Source organism: Haemorhous mexicanus, chromosome 2 (genome assembly GCF_027477595.1).
Source record: "Haemorhous mexicanus isolate bHaeMex1 chromosome 2, bHaeMex1.pri, whole genome shotgun sequence".
NCBI lineage: Eukaryota > Metazoa > Chordata > Aves > Passeriformes > Fringillidae > Haemorhous > Haemorhous mexicanus.
In genome coordinates this window covers 29,085,414-29,101,826 of record NC_082342.1, presented here as the reverse complement: position 1 = coordinate 29,101,826, position 16,413 = coordinate 29,085,414, and the positions used below count along the sequence as shown (strand labels likewise).

General features: G+C 42.9%; 1 protein-coding gene across 2 annotated transcripts; it reads right to left on the bottom strand.

The window, feature by feature from the left end:
- Window positions 1-403: 403 nt before the first annotated feature.
- Window positions 404-14,903, bottom strand: LOC132323142 (beta-1,4-galactosyltransferase 3-like). Of its 2 annotated transcripts, none has more exons than XM_059838052.1 (6): window positions 14,345-14,903; window positions 7,292-7,527; window positions 5,502-5,692; window positions 4,769-4,891; window positions 1,974-2,078; window positions 404-1,072 (listed from the first exon to the last, which is right to left on the bottom strand). In XM_059838052.1, the coding sequence occupies exons 1-6, from the start codon at window positions 14,580-14,582 to the stop codon at window positions 913-915; spliced, it is 1,053 nt and encodes a 350-aa protein (XP_059694035.1). In that variant the 5' UTR covers window positions 14,583-14,903; the 3' UTR covers window positions 404-912. The 2 variants fall into 2 exon arrangements, with proteins under 2 accessions (XP_059694035.1, XP_059694036.1); XM_059838053.1 differs by having other exon boundaries at window positions 404-1,054; window positions 14,345-14,902.
- Window positions 14,904-16,413: the final 1,510 nt, after the last annotated feature.

The following is a 16,413-nucleotide window of genomic DNA, read 5'->3' as shown; positions in this document are numbered from 1 at the left end:
AATAACTGGACCTGGCAGGCAGTGCTACAGACTGAGCTGGCAGAGAAAGTAAGTTTACAGCAAGGGCAAGGGTTTGGGCTGACTCTGTCAGTCTCACAGTCAGGTAAGTACAAATGCATTACTGCCAGGGTCACAGCTCCACTGTTGCCATGTTTGACCTCAAGGAAAAACTAGTATTTAATTTCTCACAAGTATTTTATATTGAAGACAGCTCAGCCTTGAATGATACTTAATGTCTGAGCAACAGCTGTAGTAGTAGATTAATTTCCCTGCTCTGAGCAGGAGGTTAGACTAGGTGACAGCCTCAGGTCCCACTCAGTCTGCATTACTTGCAGCTACAATAAAACAATTTCAACAGTGGTGGTTCAGGTCAGGAAAAAAAAATCAGGAATTTAAACTCTGGTTTGTCTGGTTTCAGGGCAACTTTCTTTTTTATTACATTCTTATTCATTATTCTATAAAACTCTTAAGCCAAACGCATAACTCCATTTATTTTACTCAAATTCACAAAAGATATTTATAGAACAGTAAATGGCTTCATCACCTTCTCAAAATACAACATGTCAGAGGCCAATCTGACAGAATGGCTTGCATCCCAATTAACACTTAATTACAAAGCAGGACAGAGCTATCCTGCTACTGAACAAAGGTTCCAGAAAGCTTGGATTGGCTTACTGTCACAGACATGGCTCAGGAGTCAGTTATACAGTGACTTGGACATTTTTAGAGTAAGCCACAGACTGTTCAGTAGCTGTCATACCCTGTTCCTGGAGCCTCTTCTAAATCTGAAACAGTTTGAAGAAAAGTGAAAGGCAAAAGGGTTAATCTCAGGTGGGGCAGATGCCACAGGAAAATGGGAGAGATTGGCTGAATGCCCATGTGGCACCCAACCTCAATTTTGTTTTCAGTCTTTTAAGAAAATGGGGGAACATATCCAATGTCCACAGTGATCTTGGTATAAAGAGGATGCTTAGTCCTGGAAAGGAGCCTGAACTGTAATGTATTCATTCCGTCAGCTTTCCATGTTTTTCTGGTGTTGTGTTGGGCAGGAGGCCTGAGGGAGGAAGAAGACCTGCAGTTAGAAGAAAGAAGTTAACATTGGCAGCTGAAGCTGCAGAAGAAAGAATCTTCCAGAGGGCAGGAAAGCCCTGAGACAATTCTTCCCATGATACAGACTGAACAGATTACAGCGAGTTCACACTGAGTATTCCAAACAAGGAGGATGATTCGGACTGGACCCTGATCAGAGAGGGAGACCAGTGCGGGGGCAGCTAGGGTTTCCAAACACCAAGAAGCTGTCAGCAGCTTAGAGAGACCTGGGAGTGCAAGGCAGAAGTTTGCAGCCACGGTGTACACAGGCTGCTGTAGGTAGGTTTTTGACAGGGTTGTTATGGAAACCTGAGTTTTGAGATGATAAAGAGAGATCTGCATTGCTGGTATAAGAAGCCTCCACCATACTTGACCCAACACCCTCCTCCAGCTCTTCTATATAAAACAGTCTTTGATAAAGTCTCTCATAGCACCTTTCTCATGTCTTCAAACTAGAATATTGCTTTCCACTATTTTAATGGCACGTTGTAACTGCACACAGACTGAACAGCAAGCTTTTAATATTGGGAACTTGTAAGACAGTGCCCCTTCAAACTGAAATCTCCCTATTTAGAAGACAGTATTTTTTTCTTTAAGTTTTACTCTCTGTATAATTTCATGTTTAAATCTGTGTTAGCTTCCTAGCTGGCATGTGTCCTTCACAATAGGAAAAAAAAAAAGCAGGAAACTAGGAGAAGTCCTTCAAATGTGAAGACAGGAGCCAGATGATTCAGTTGAAACTGACTGGGGGCTGCTTTGAAATAGCCTTCCTAAAGCAGAAAAAGCAGCAGTGATGTGAGGCATATGTAGCCTGTGCTGGGGAAGATGACAGCCACGGCCAACCTGCCACAAGGCCCAGAGTAGCCCCCAGCCCCACCAGGTACCTCCTCCAAGGATCTTGGATCTCTGTCTCTTCATTGTAGTCCATCACTCGGTAGCGGCCAAGGTGAGGTGATGTCCGGACTATTTTCATTCCTGCCAAGTGAATCCTTTAAAACAACATACAAAAGTGTTTGCTTGGGCATAGAGATGCCACTTCCAGGCTTATGGTCAGAGATGATTTTCAGTGCTAATGCAATAAAAACAAAGTGCAGAAGCAGCACAGGGCCACATGACCTTCTCTAGCAGGCTCTAGGCCAGACTTGGGTTAGAAACCTCCCAGCTGCAGTGCACTTTGACAGGGCACAAGGGGATTAGAGCAAACAGGGAATGAACTACAACATACAGAGCATTCAAGAGCAGTTCCCCTGACAAATGAGCGTTATTCCACTTCCTCCTAAGAGCGGAGCTTTTGCTGCCTAGAGGTCCATCACCTAAACTTTAAGGGGGAAAAAAAAATAGACCTCAAACTTGCAGTTTCTGAAAGGAAGCCAGTCCTGAGTTTCAAAACCAGATTAGGCCTCTCTGTTCTTTGAGAAGTGCCATTCATTCAGATGGCCTGATTAGACTGGTTCATAAAAGATTAGGGATAAATACAGGCACCAGACAAACATACGTAAACTCAGCTGCAGTACAGTTAGATAAGAGAAGAGGAACTGAAGGCTCAGAAGTCCAGAACAGAGCTTCTAAGCCCAGCATTTTGGGTGACGTTCAAGCAACTCACAGCCCACTGCTGATAGCACCTATGTTACTTTGCCAATAAAAAGTGCCTCCAATATTGTTAGGGCTACCAAACCTCTGCTATCACAGGACAGCCCTTAGGCAGAGAAAATTCCTGTGAATGTAAGAATGAATGTTTGCTCAACTGAGGTTATCTAACTGGCATGTTTGCAGCATTTGACTGTGTTCCATCGGGATCTGATACAGCAGGAATGTTATGAAGCTGAAAGGCTACAGAATTCAAAATATTTGTTTGGCTAGAGCCATCAGATGATTATAACACTTCACTGACAGTGTTATAGTTCCATTATTTCACATGGAATTTTAGACAGTTTCTTGTTTTCTGAACATAAGCTTATGGCACATTCAACCATAAAGAGACAAAAAAGCAAGAACACTAAACTAGCTTTATTGTTACAGTTTTTTGCATTGCAAATAAGACTAAAACTGAATTGTTAATACATTCATTTACTGTTAAGAAGAGTCCAAGAGACTTTCCTGTAGCTGAAAATGTTAGCACATGAGTGGCTCCAATTAGAAGTATTTTCTTCTAATAAAAGGTAGATCCTGGTATTTGCTACAACTTGCATTAGAGAGTACTGCAGTCTGGTGACTATAAGAAGCAGCTGGCAGTTTTTTTTCATTAACTCTGCTTTTAATAAGCAGTATCCCAGAAAAGAAAATCATCTTTGCACAGAATTTCTTAAAGCTGGACATTGAAATGTCAAAAAAAAAAGATTCATTAATTTTTTTGCTACATGGTAAGAAGTGCTTGAGCACCTCCTAAAATCCAGATCCCAGCTGGTCATTGAAGAACAGCCAGTTCATTCCTAACTTCTGCAGGCTGAGACTTCAGAATGTGAATAAATCATTAACAGGCATTGTCCACAGCCTCCATGTATCTCTGGGCCAAAACATTGCTAATCATTAGTGTAAGTTTTCTCTGAAAACATGAGCTCTAATTCCCTTCCAGAAGGGGCTATTCTGGGATCTATAGTATTCACTTGCCTTCCAGGATTCTCTTCAAAGGAGTGCACTCCTATGCATAACTAGCATGACTCCACCCTGGGTACCAAAAACCAAATTAGATGCCTAAGCTATACTAAGAACAGCTGAATAGACCCAGCATTGTAGTATTTGATGTAAAGATCTATTTCCTGGCATTCTATTCCTTTCATAAATGCTGACTCTCTAAACAACCATACAACCTTTTAGTTGGCTTTCTCTGAAAGGCAAAGGAGGAATTCTATATTAGAAAATCTGGCATTCAATTCCCAGATGAATACTGATTTGAAAAAAAACCCCTGTAACTTGTCACATTATGCAAGACAAAAATAACAAAGGCTTCCATGGTCAGTTTAGTTTTATAAACTCCCCATGAGCCTGCCTCAGTGTTGGATCATAAAGGTGCACAGTGCAATTCCAAAGCTGAATAAAGAAGCTGCAGCCATGATTCTGTACTTGAAGAATTCACATTAGGCAGAGCACCTGGAACTAAACTCATCTATAGAATGCTGCTGCCATGGCAACCAAAGTACAAGAAAAACCATCAACTCTTGCTGTCACTGACTCACACTGGTACGCAGGCTCCTCCATCACCCAGCACTGCAGACAAAAGACAGAATTCCTTGTGCTCCTTAATCCCAAGTATCAGTGATTGGGTAACACTTGGAACAGCCTAAATGCACTTAACTTAAATTCCCAACTGTCTGAGAATTAGTTAAGTACCTTCTTATTCCTCAAGCTTGCAGATTCCTTCACTCCCTTGGGGCTGTCAACATCAGTGGAGGCACTTGTCAACTATAAGCAGTTATAACCCCTTGCACTGAAGGCACAAGGATGTGAAATAACATTCTGCTCCCCAGAAAGGAGAAAGCTTCATTTTCCCAGCACACAGTGATGGGATTCATAGGTTCTGACCATTTTCTGACATTAAGCATTCCCAACACCAACAGCATTTGGGATTATAATGGTACTGAAGGCACAATAGGGAACATTGTCATTGGTTCCTTTCCTAGGGGGCTGCTATGCTTCACTTGCCAGCTTAGATCCATTTCAAGCCTGTGCTGGGGATTGGTACCTTGTAGCAATGTCATCATTCTCACCACCATCGCCCCAGTATGTGTTGGGAAACCCATTCATCTTCATGTAATGTTCTGGAGTCAGAGCAGACACGCCCCCAAAAAAGGACTTGTATGGCAGACTAAAAGAGAAAACAAACGAGCAAACAAACACCACCCTCCAAAAAAACCCAACCACCAAAAACCACAGTTCACTATTGAAGGCTAATGCCTGTCCTCCACAACTAACAGTGTGATCCAAGTCACACATACATTAATTGCATACTTGCAGGCACTCTCATGACAATGCCAAACCCCCAAAACAGTAAACACAGTGTAATTCCTATCATGTTCCATTCCCCTCATGTTTCCCACCACGTTTCCCCAAAACTGTCCAAAGTAAAGCTGGTTTCAAAATTTGTATCTTGGATTAGTTTAAAGTACCTGTATCCTACCACATCATATTCTATGTGATCCAATATTCCCACCTTATACTTTTCTTCTTAAAGTAAAGTCAAACAGAAACCTGCCAGTCATTTGCCAAGCTAACTGTGGAACAGGGAACTACAGGCAAGGAAACATTCTAGATTGCATGCTTGGGTCAAAAATATCCTTTTCTAGGAAGTAACTGCTGCAAAACTAACACCCAGAAAACCTCATAAAGGTTGTGTCTTTCACTGTTCCCACCCATACTTTCTAACAGGAAGTGAACCAACTGGAATATATCCACAGAAAGCAAATGGAGGCACTTACGTGTACTGAAACTTATCTATGGCACTGGCCATGTGCTTGGGATAATATTCATCACAAATGTATAGGTTATAATCATTCTCAGGCACCAGGTCAATATCATGCAGGACAAGGCAGTCCCACTCTTCATCCTTCATGGCTTCCCGGACGCCAACATTAAGCAGCTTTGCTCGGTTAAATGAACCAGTCCCTACCTGGAAAAGAAAACCTACATTTCTTCACCAAAGCAACAAAGATGTTAAAATTTGCTCAGTCAAAATTTGTTTTAGTCAAAAAGCCTTATTCAAATGAATGGATCAATACTGGTTGCAAATTCCATGCTCCCAGCTTTGAAAATGTCACCCATCCTCTTCACAACATTCTCAACAACTTTGCTGTGTCAGGGGCTATGCACTGTTGGCACCTTTCAAGAGACCCATAAGCCAATCCTCAGGTGCACATTTGCACAGCAACACTGCAGCCCTGACTACTGTTTACTAAAACTTACAAATGAGAAAAAGATCTCAGTCAAATAAAAAAGCTTCTTTGCCCTCCCAATAAACTATTGGTTTTAACTGATGAATCCAAAACCTGCTCCCTTGCCACTGATTTTTTGCAACACCAGTCCATGTCAGGTACAAAAAGGCTGCTTGACCTGCACAGAATGCCCCACAGCAGGGCCAAGCCACATGTTTGTATTTGACACAGACTAAAAATATCCAGTTTCACTTCAGTGTTCAGTCTCCAGGTTTTGCTCAGCAGTCACACTGACGAGCTACAGACAAACCACATGCAAACCTCAAAAAGAGGAAAACAAAAGTTACAACTGTCCTGGGTTACAAAAGGAAAGTGCTACTGTGGGGTGTAACCAAACTGCATTCTACTTTCCTCTACATCATTTTTGGACAAACTCTTAAAGAAGGGTCATTTGAAGCAGCTGCCCAGGGCACAGCCACCTCTCAGGCTACAGCTGGGTGGTTACATAAGGAAAAAAGAGGCAGCCCTGTGAGGCAGGGTAGTGTTTCTTTTTCTTCACACTGGTGACTCGGTGACTCGCTGTGGTACCTCCCTCTGGTGAAGCAGCAGTCCCACCCATCCTGAAGGGTCTCTGCTAAGGGGCCATCATGAACTCATTGGCACCAGCAGAATAGCCGGCAGCAACAACCACCAAGGACTCCAAAAACATTCTGTCCCTCATAGGACTACATCACTCCATTGTGAAACTCCCTGCCCTGGGGAGGTACCACCTGAACCTGACCACACAGAATCTCGATTTGGGGACTTGGGGCACCACCACTGCTCGAGGGACCCAGAGGAGGACCAGACCTTCTAGAGGACCACCGTTTTCGAACTGCAGCCATCACTTAATCAGGCTGTGCCCACCATCCTGACCAAAAGGGGGACAGGCTATACTCTGTCACTTTAAGCCAGTGTTTTTGTATTGATGCATGTACTGTAATCTTTCTATTAAGTTGTAATTCCAATCTGAAATCTTTCTCAAGGTGATTGTATGGGGGTTCATTTCTCCTGCTGGTTTACTTTCAAACCAGCACAACCACTTACTGACAAATTTATACCCCCAGGAAAAAACCCCAAACCACAAGAGAACCAATTAATAGCAGAATGATGTTCTTGATAAGTGGTACAGTATTTCAATCACTAGCAGTCATGGAGGTGGGACAGCTATCTGACCTCCTCTCAGCCCTTGCATAAAACAGTATTTCCACATCAGAAGAGTCACATTTCCTCTTCAGAACCCAACCCTTAAGTGGTGCAGCTGAGCTGCCCAGCAGGCACATTTGACTTGGATTTACCTGCTGGATCAGGTAGATAGTGTAGCTGAGCTGCTGGCGCTGCAGGAAGGGATGGATGTAGTAGAGAAGATGGTGGAGGTACTTCTCCTGGTTCCTGTAGGCCACAAGGATGGCAGATTTGTAGCGGGGAAAGCAGTGAGGTGGCTCGTAGTGGCCACCAGACTGAACAAAAGGATTTCTTTTTATGATCATCCTTTCACTAGGGAGCACGCTGAAGGTGATGGTTAATGGACCAACTGTAAGGAGAGACAGAAAAAGAGTAAGTAAGATCAGTGATGTTTCTCCACCTTTTTTTCAGACCTACGAGATCAGCTACCCATGTTTGCTCCTTTAGACAGCAGCCCCACCAGAGAAGAGTTAACAACAGCCATGCAGATGTGGCTCTGTGATAAATTTCACTGCTGCCTGCTGGCCACCTCTCCCTGCTCCACAGCAAGTGGAGCAGGGAGAGGAGGCCAGCTCAGCACGAGGAGTACAGGTGTCTGCCAGGCATCCCGAGTCCTGGCACGGCCAGCAAGTCTCACTGGGCTGCTGCACAGCTGCTTCTCCCTGGGACTGCCTGCCGACTACAGTCTTGTGTTGCTTAGATGAGATCCTTGAGTAAATTGATTTGCTGAAAGAAACAGGGTTGAAAATTATTCAAGATGAACAGACACATCTGCTTTTGCTACCCATTTGGAAAATTTCTCTAAGCCTCTTTCAGAAGAGATTCAAGGACAAAGATGTGCAAGTGGATATTCAGCAGGTCAGGGGAGAAGCAGTTTAAAGCCTGCATGAATAGAAATGCTTTAGAAAAGGTCAGCTCTACCTTTAAAAGCATTTCAAGTTCAATTTGATGTTATAATCACATGCCACAATGGCTGAATTTGCTATATTATTTCATTTTATACACTGTAATAAGCAGGCAGTACTTCAAAATGTTGAGAGGAGCAGATGACAGAACAAAGAAGAATGATGTTATATTTTGAGGAATGGGCACAGGATAGCAAAAGAAACTATATATGACTGTTCTTCTACTCAGCACTTTGTTTTTAAATAAAAAATACACTGGATATCTTCAAGAGTTCTTGCATAATTTTAAAAAAATCTGCATTTTGACATTAATTCTTCCATTCTTCAGATGGAAAAATACTGACAGTCATAAGGGAAAAAGAATCCATATAAAGTGTCAATACCCATTTTATAACAAACCTCATTGTTACAATAAAAATAAACAAATTCTAAATAAACAATTATCTAAATGCCTGTCCTCCTGGGTTGTGAGAAAAGTTTCCAGAATTTGCAGAAGACTTGTATTTATACACAAACCAGTGTGTCTTAATGGTTTTCTACAATTGTGAACTTTTAAGAAAATAAAAGTTGCAGAACAGATGCAGAACAAGATTAGCATTCAATGCTTAAATGAACTAGGGAAAAACTTTCACCTAAATCATAATTAGAAGCTGGCAATTTCAAACGACAGTTCTATTTAAAAATTCTTTGCAGGCCACACTACCATGGGCAAAATGTTTTTTTTGCACCAGAAGTCTGCAAGGCAAGTTTGTTTGTTTGTTTGTTGTTGTTCGTGGTGGTTTTGTTAAATAGCTCTAAACAAGTTTTTCTTTTCTTTCCAAGCTGATAATTAACACTATGGCTGTCCTAAATCATGTTTTCAGTATCTTCTAAGTGAGACTCCCTCTTAAACTACTGAAATAAATTATTCTCTCAAAAATCTGCTGATAATGAAGCCTGAAAGAGAGCAAATATTTAGGCCTGGTGTTTAGGAGCTTTCATTTGAGCAGGAGGAGGTACAGGTGTGTTTTAAGACTAAATGAAAGTGAGTCCAGAATATGCTTCTTTCAGTCCATCCTATATTCAAATCTCTGCTACAATTCTAACAAAAACAAACAAAAAACCTGAGCCTGCCCACACCTACATCCTGTTTAACTGACACAGAAAGAAGCAACATCCCTCCACTCGTTTTGGGGGTTTGGGGTTTTGGGGTTTGGTTGGTTCATTGGTTTTGGGTTGTTTGCAGGTTTTTAGAGCAGTAACAAGGCTTAAGGACTAAATCTGCCATAAAATTCAAAGTGTCCATTCTGAACCAGGGAACATTTTGCTACTATGAGGAAGTTGGTACACCTCGCATTTCTGATGGGCAAACCTTGGTATTTGGTAAGTGATTCCTTTCCTTCCTCAAGGAACACACAAATGGCATTTCCTGAAGGTCAGTCTGAAAAGCCACTGATCACTTCTCATGTCAAAAATGTCTGGTCTGTCAAAAACAAAACCCACTGCATGGGTTTTGTTCATTGGTTTCTGCTTGTTGGTTTGTTTTTAAAAAGAAAGCCTGACTTTTGCTTGTCAGCAACATTTTGCAATAGCTGACTCTTAAACATCACTTTTCAGTCCTTCTCCAACTATTTAAAATACAGGAGAATTTGATTTTCACTGAATTACCTGCAGCGGGAAAGAAGAGTACATTGCCATATATTTGTACCCAAAACAAAGAGTGGTTCTTCAGAGAATCATTGTGTGGGCTATGAACCTAGGTCACATTTACAGTGAACATTTCATGTTATTTCCTACCTCTGTGCATGCAGTTTCCCTTTCCACCGTTAAGACTCCCACGTTTCAGGCCAACAATGTTATCAACCTGTAGTTTATGTTGCTGTTTGGATTAATGGACTCGCTGATTATCAGATCTTTCAACCTAAAGCACCATTAACCACTGATTTGATGACAACTGGAGCTTGCTAAAGAAATATTATATTCAGGGAATTCAACTATAGATCATTGCTCTAAGGAAAAAAAAAAGAAAGGTAATTAATCCCTTTTATTCTCCCACAAAGGCAGGGTTTTATTTTCTATAAAACAAGTGGGACTCTGTATTGCAGAGTAAGATTCTGCAGCAACAACCTTTAAATTCCAGAGAAAATAAGATCTTGAATGTAAGGGTATGAGTTAGATAATGTGAATAGCTTCACTCCTGTTCTCTCCTTCCATACCCAAGCATACCATTCAGGAGTGTAACATTTGCATTTTCTAGGTTTTCCAAGATATCATGTTCTCCCATGCTGCCTGGTTCCACACCTCAAACAAATCAGCTCAGAAACTCAATCTGGAATATGCCAAGGGAAGGAAAAAAACTTAAACATCAGTGTGACTTACGTCCCCAAAACCTCTGGCTGCCCTACACTCCTTGGCTACATTCTGGCTCTCATGTCTCCCTGCTGTCCAACTAACAAAAGGCTAATGCAATCTAATCCAATTAAATCCCAAATGTGAACAGAGCACTTGCAGGCTGGACCAAAGAGGGATAAATAAAACTGCCAAAGCACAGCCTTGGAAAAGGAGGAAAAACCCATCTTACACATACTAGGAAGCACAGGATCCCTGTTGAGGAAGAGTACAGAATCAACACCCTGAAAGTGTCCAAGCAATTTTTCCATGGTTCCAAAGATGTTTCTGTGCCTGTACCATCACACAGAGGGTGCTTAATGAATATGGAACTTCAGTGTACAGTTAGGTCTCACAATTCCCTGTGCTGTCAGCTGCTGCCAGTGACAGCACACTCCCTGCTTGCTTTACTCCCTAGGCAACATATTTCCCTTTGAGGCGACCTACTGACTTTGACCATATCTATCACACCTTAGGAAAGTAACTCCAGGACTTCTGAACTCATTTAGAGTTTGCAGCTACAATTACCAAGCCCAATCAGAACAACCAGAACTTACACAAGATGAACAAACAGGAACAGTAGCATGGGTGAATGCTGCACTCAGATACTGCAGCACCACACACGACATTAACAGAGTCACATCTGTGTAATTCTACCAGTGCCTGGGGAAAAAAAGTCAGACCAACATCTTTCATTTAAGCATCAGTTTCTAATACAAGGCTGCCTCAATGGCACCTGAAAATAAATCTTAGCATTAGCACTGCCACCCTTTTATTTCTCTTTCAATTCAAGAGAAGAAACTCTGGCAGCATTAGAAAACATAGCAGGAGCTACTTAATACAACAGATGGTCCTGCTCATGAAAAGGTTATGACAGATGGGAATGAAAGGCAGTAACTGCTATAAGAAGGGCTTGGAAAACATCCTTCCATAGCATGAGCAAATTATAAACAGCAGAGTTACAGACAGACCTTTCAGCTATTAAAGTCCTTGAGGGCCAAACCAACTGAACAAGTACCATGCATGAAGGAAGGTACCCCTTTAAACCAAACCAGAAATAATACAATAAAGCCAAATCTTCTAGCACCAAACTTTTTCCTCGTGAGAGGAAAAGATGAACTGAAATAAGACATCTTGCATGCAATGTGAGAAAGTCAGATTTTGAATTTAAAAGCTATTTAGTTATGCTTAACAAAGTATAACCCTGGCAGATAAGCACTTCACTTTTTCTAAAAACAGAGGAGGAAGAAAGAGGCAATGGGTTATTTGTGTAGAAACTTTAACCTTTGAGGAAACTCAAGTAATTTATTCGCTATATTAGTGAAGACACTGAATACCTGCAATGCTTTGCAGGTTGTTGGTCACAAAACATTCAGTGGACACCACTAGGTGCTTAAAAGTACCACTAGTCAGCAGGAGTCTAATTCCTCTAAGGCAGAGATGATTAGCAATTATACTTTAACTCTTACTTCACAGCCCTGGAAGAACCAAGTTGCTACAGATTCAGGAGACAGGAAATAGACAGATGAGCTGCAAGCTGATTAACATTCAAACAGTTATTAAAATGATCTACTACATATATAAAAGAAAAAAGTGCTGCACTTCATAAAAGCCCTGATGCAGAAACCATTTAAGCCATTTGGCATCCTTCCAGGTACTTTAACACACTTTAGAGTGGGCACAGTGACTTATTACCAGCTCTGAACTGGAGGATGAGTCCTCAAGAATTGATTTGAAATCTCATTTAATAGAGTTTATGAAATTAATATTAAAAGGCATTGCTCTCTGCAATATAATGCTTCCAAGAAACACCCGTCTCATGAGAGATGATGGCAACAACTATTCAAGACATTTATAAAGTATTTATATCTCAATTCATATGTGCCCATCATGTATAAAACAAGGGACAACTCCCTCACAAAATAGCATGCTTCTCAGCTAAGAAAGAAGCAAAACACCCAGAAGACGATGATGTGATGCAGTGATAGAAGCCAAAATTTACATCCTACATTTACAGGGACATACCACTGAGTAAAAGTTAAGGAGTAGCAGAGACCTAATTTTTCTTAAGCTGAATTTGTATCAGTGCTCCAAATTACTTGTGTTTCACTTCAACAATGGTTCATATGCTCAACTCAGTATTTTCATACAGTAAAGCTTTCACAGTTACTTTGCCTCATGGTTGGCTTTTTTTTTTTCTCCCAGACAGCTTGCTGTTTGTTTCTGTCTGTGACTAACATCATGTTTCCATTTTAGCTCTGAAGTACTGCCTGCAGGATGATCCCCTGTTCTCAGCACTCTCAGTGATGGGCAGAAGAAGAGTTCTTAAAAAGATTTCCCAGCTCCAAGAGCACAGATCAGTGTAATTTTACTCTGCATCTGCCTCCTCCATATACGTCACTACTTTTACTTACCTGATGGCTTGCAGGCAAGCTGCAGAATTGTTTGGTTCTTTCTTTTTGACACTAAAGCTGTCTCGTTTGACTCTTTAGGAGAGAGGATTTTGATCAGTAGTGGACACAAACTAGGTGCAGTCATGTTTCTCCTGTGCTTTTTCAAATAAAACAATTCAGCCTGAAACAAGGAATTGTAGCTTCCCAGAACTGGATGGGCTGCAGTGCACTGAGGCATTGACACCTAGCACCTGTGCAAAAACGCTCTGGGCTATCAAGATTTCAGGATTTAGTAGAGCCATTTCTGAGGGAAATGCTGAAACACACACCCAAAGCTATCTTACACTTTCATCATACACACTGTGTGTACTAAATTTAATTGTAAGCAACAGGGGAAGGAACAAAGCATCTCAAAAGAACAAGCATCATTACAAAGATTGCAGTCTGAGCAAGCTCATCCAAAGGGTCCCAGCAGAGTTCTCCAACCTAAGTAAGCAACTTGACACGAGAGCACTGGCTTCCCACAGAACTTCACTTGAACCAAGGTCAACCATTTGCTCCTAATGGGCTCCATGTGCAGTGTTCAGCTTTCCCAGAAGAGCAGGCCAAGGCTAGGTGCATACAACATTTAGACATGCAGAAACCTGTGCAGTATGGAAAACCTGACAAGAGTAACTTACTACACAGTACTCTAAGAAGGTGATGGCCCCAAACCAGCTCTAAGTGCACACTGATGGAACTTAATCCATTCATGGCTGGCTGAGTCAAAGGGATTCACTGCCACTTAACTAGCAACACACCTGCTTTATACACCTGGCTTGACTTTGTACTGACTTAAAATTTCTCAGCTGTTTCAGTGCTGCAACAGCTGGATGAATGCTGCTTCTTAGATCAGCTCTGGTTTGGTCCTACTGTGAATACAAATTAACCTGTGACCAGACTTTTAAATCTAACACAGAAGTTTCTAAGCCTAGAGGATGTGTAACAATCATAGACTAGAAGATCACCATGAAGAGCAAGGTGCCATCCTCATATATCCTCCTTAAGCTGATTTCAAGTCAACTTAATCAATTTATGTTGAACTACAGGTTTGATATAAGGCTAAGACAAAAAACGCAGGAGTTAAAGTCAGAGGTCAATATTATGCAGTTTCTGAATTGTTGGGTCATTTTACACAGGATTGCCAAGAAAAAAAAAAAAAAAAGCATTACTAACTTGATATTATCACCATGCACTGTTTTCACTCTTGCTCTACAATCTTGACATCTGTGTAACCAAACTCTCAATATTGGAAATTTGTAGGCCAGTAAAATACTTTTCCACACACAAGCAATAAAAACAACACGAGTTGTTAACAGGAGATAATTTTGTCAGTGTAAGTACATGAGCACACCTGTTTCAAAGTTTGAAGAAGATGCAACTTACATTTATGACACCTTCAAGGTTACGAAAGAGGTTCTTTCAAACCACCTTTCCAGGGATTTTGGAGGTTCGTACCTACCCAGGACTGGGGACCGCGCTGAGCAGTAGGGCATCGTGTCCTCATTGGGAGCCCGGGTGAACAAGCTGAGGTTTGTGTACACATCGTGGGGCTTCGAGTAATCCACCACCTGGGGCGACTCTAAAAACCCGCGGAACACATGCGAAGGTCCGCCTCGGTAGAGGATCAGGATAAATATTGCTTGGAAGACAAACACAAACAGCAGGAAACAATGATTTTCCATACGGGAGAGGAACATAGTTTTTAGCCCATGCTCCAGGACCGGGGCGGCGAGGAGCTGAAGTGCCTTCCACGGGCTGCCGTTCCACGCTCCGGGCTACATCGCTGTGCAGAGCTTCGCCTCCTCCTCCCCCTCCTTCTTCTCCTCCAACTTTCTGAGGCGGCAGCGTGCTCCCCTAGCTGGGCTTCATCAGGACGCCGAGAGCCAGACCCCCCCTTCCCGGTGCGAGCTGTGCCAGGCGGGCTGGAGGAAGGAACGAGCTGGCCGAGCCACCCCGCTCGGAGCCCCGGGGCAGCGGCACGGGCTCGCTGTGGCACAGGCGCAACACCCGCCCTCCCCCGCCCGCCTTCCGGCGAGACTACAGCTCCCAGAATGCAGGGCGGAGCAGGGCGGCCCCCAGCGGGGCTGTGCTGCCGCACGGCATGCTGGGAGGTGTAGTCATCTTCCCTCCTCCCTTAGCGGCTGCCGCTGTGGGCGAGGAGGGAGAAGGATGGGGTGGCTGCTGAACTGCCCCCTGTGTCGTCTCGTCGGTGAAAACCCGACTGCTGTCTCCACTTTAAATTGGCTATTAAACCGGTCAGGGAGAGATGAATGGGAATTTAGACATTGCAGTGGGCTGCCCAGGGAGGTGGTGGAGTTTCCGTCCCTGGAGGTGTGTAAGGAAAGATTGGGCGTGGCGCTCAGTGCCATGGGCTAGTTGCCATGGTCGTATTCGGTCATAGGTTGGACTCAATAATCTCAAAAGTCTTTTCTAAACTGATTGATCAGGTGATTCTGTGGAATGGATACACCTCAGCCAGTGCCTAAAGGGACCACAGCAGCCTGGCCACTGTGAGAGGCCTCCTGCCCCGGCCATGCTGCCCTGAAAAATTTCAGCTTGTATGCCCTTCTCTTCCCTGGCTGATTTTGCAAAAAAATGGGGCTTAGATTGTGCTGTCAGTCATTTGTCTGCTCTCATGTGCCTGCTTTTGCTTAAATGCAGGAGTGGAAAAGACATTTTACAGATATTAAATTCCTACATGGCTTCAAAGAAGAGTTGGCGTTGGCCGCATTTGCCCTGGGGAGAGGGTTAAAAGGAAACCTGTGAGGGGGAGCAGGCTCCCTGAGCTCAGCATCCCGCTCCAAGGCATAGCCACTGGCCGGGCAGCCAGCCCACGAGTGCTGGCCCAGACCAGGCACAGCACTGAGCACTGGACAGACAGACTGCCAGCCTCTTTCCCTGGAGGTATTTTAAAGCTGTCTGGACACAGTCCCGAGGAATGTGCTCTTGGGGACACTGCTTGAACGGGCGGGTTGGACCAGATGGTCGCCAGTGGTCCCTTCCAGTCTCACCTGTTCTGTGATTCATGAAGCATGCGCTGCTGTTTGCCTTCCAAATGGGATGGCATGGCAAGAAGATGGGGGGAGAGAGAGAGATATCACTTTTATGAGGAGTTGGGAGTACTCTTGCTTCAGAGTTGGATTGAGATGTATGAGACACATGTATGGGAAACTTGATCTTAGTCATTCTCCTGCGCAGAACAACCCATTATTCAATTAAAGTGGATTGCTTAAGGCCTGGATGCAAATTGTCATCATTTCACATTTAATTTTAACTTAATTGGGTTTTTAAATAAAAAATGTAGAGAACTTTTCTTTTCCCCGGGCAAAGTCTTGCTTTACTGAAATCCACACAATGGTGCTGCCATAAGGTTGCTTTTTTTGTACACCTACATCTACTGTTTACATTCTCCTTGTGCCATTCCCTCTGCAATGACAGCAAACCCACCCTGCTTGCCTTCCCCTCCATAAAACAAAGCAATGCTCTCTGTTCTGCTGATAGCTCCAGCAAGTACAATGCCGAGGACAG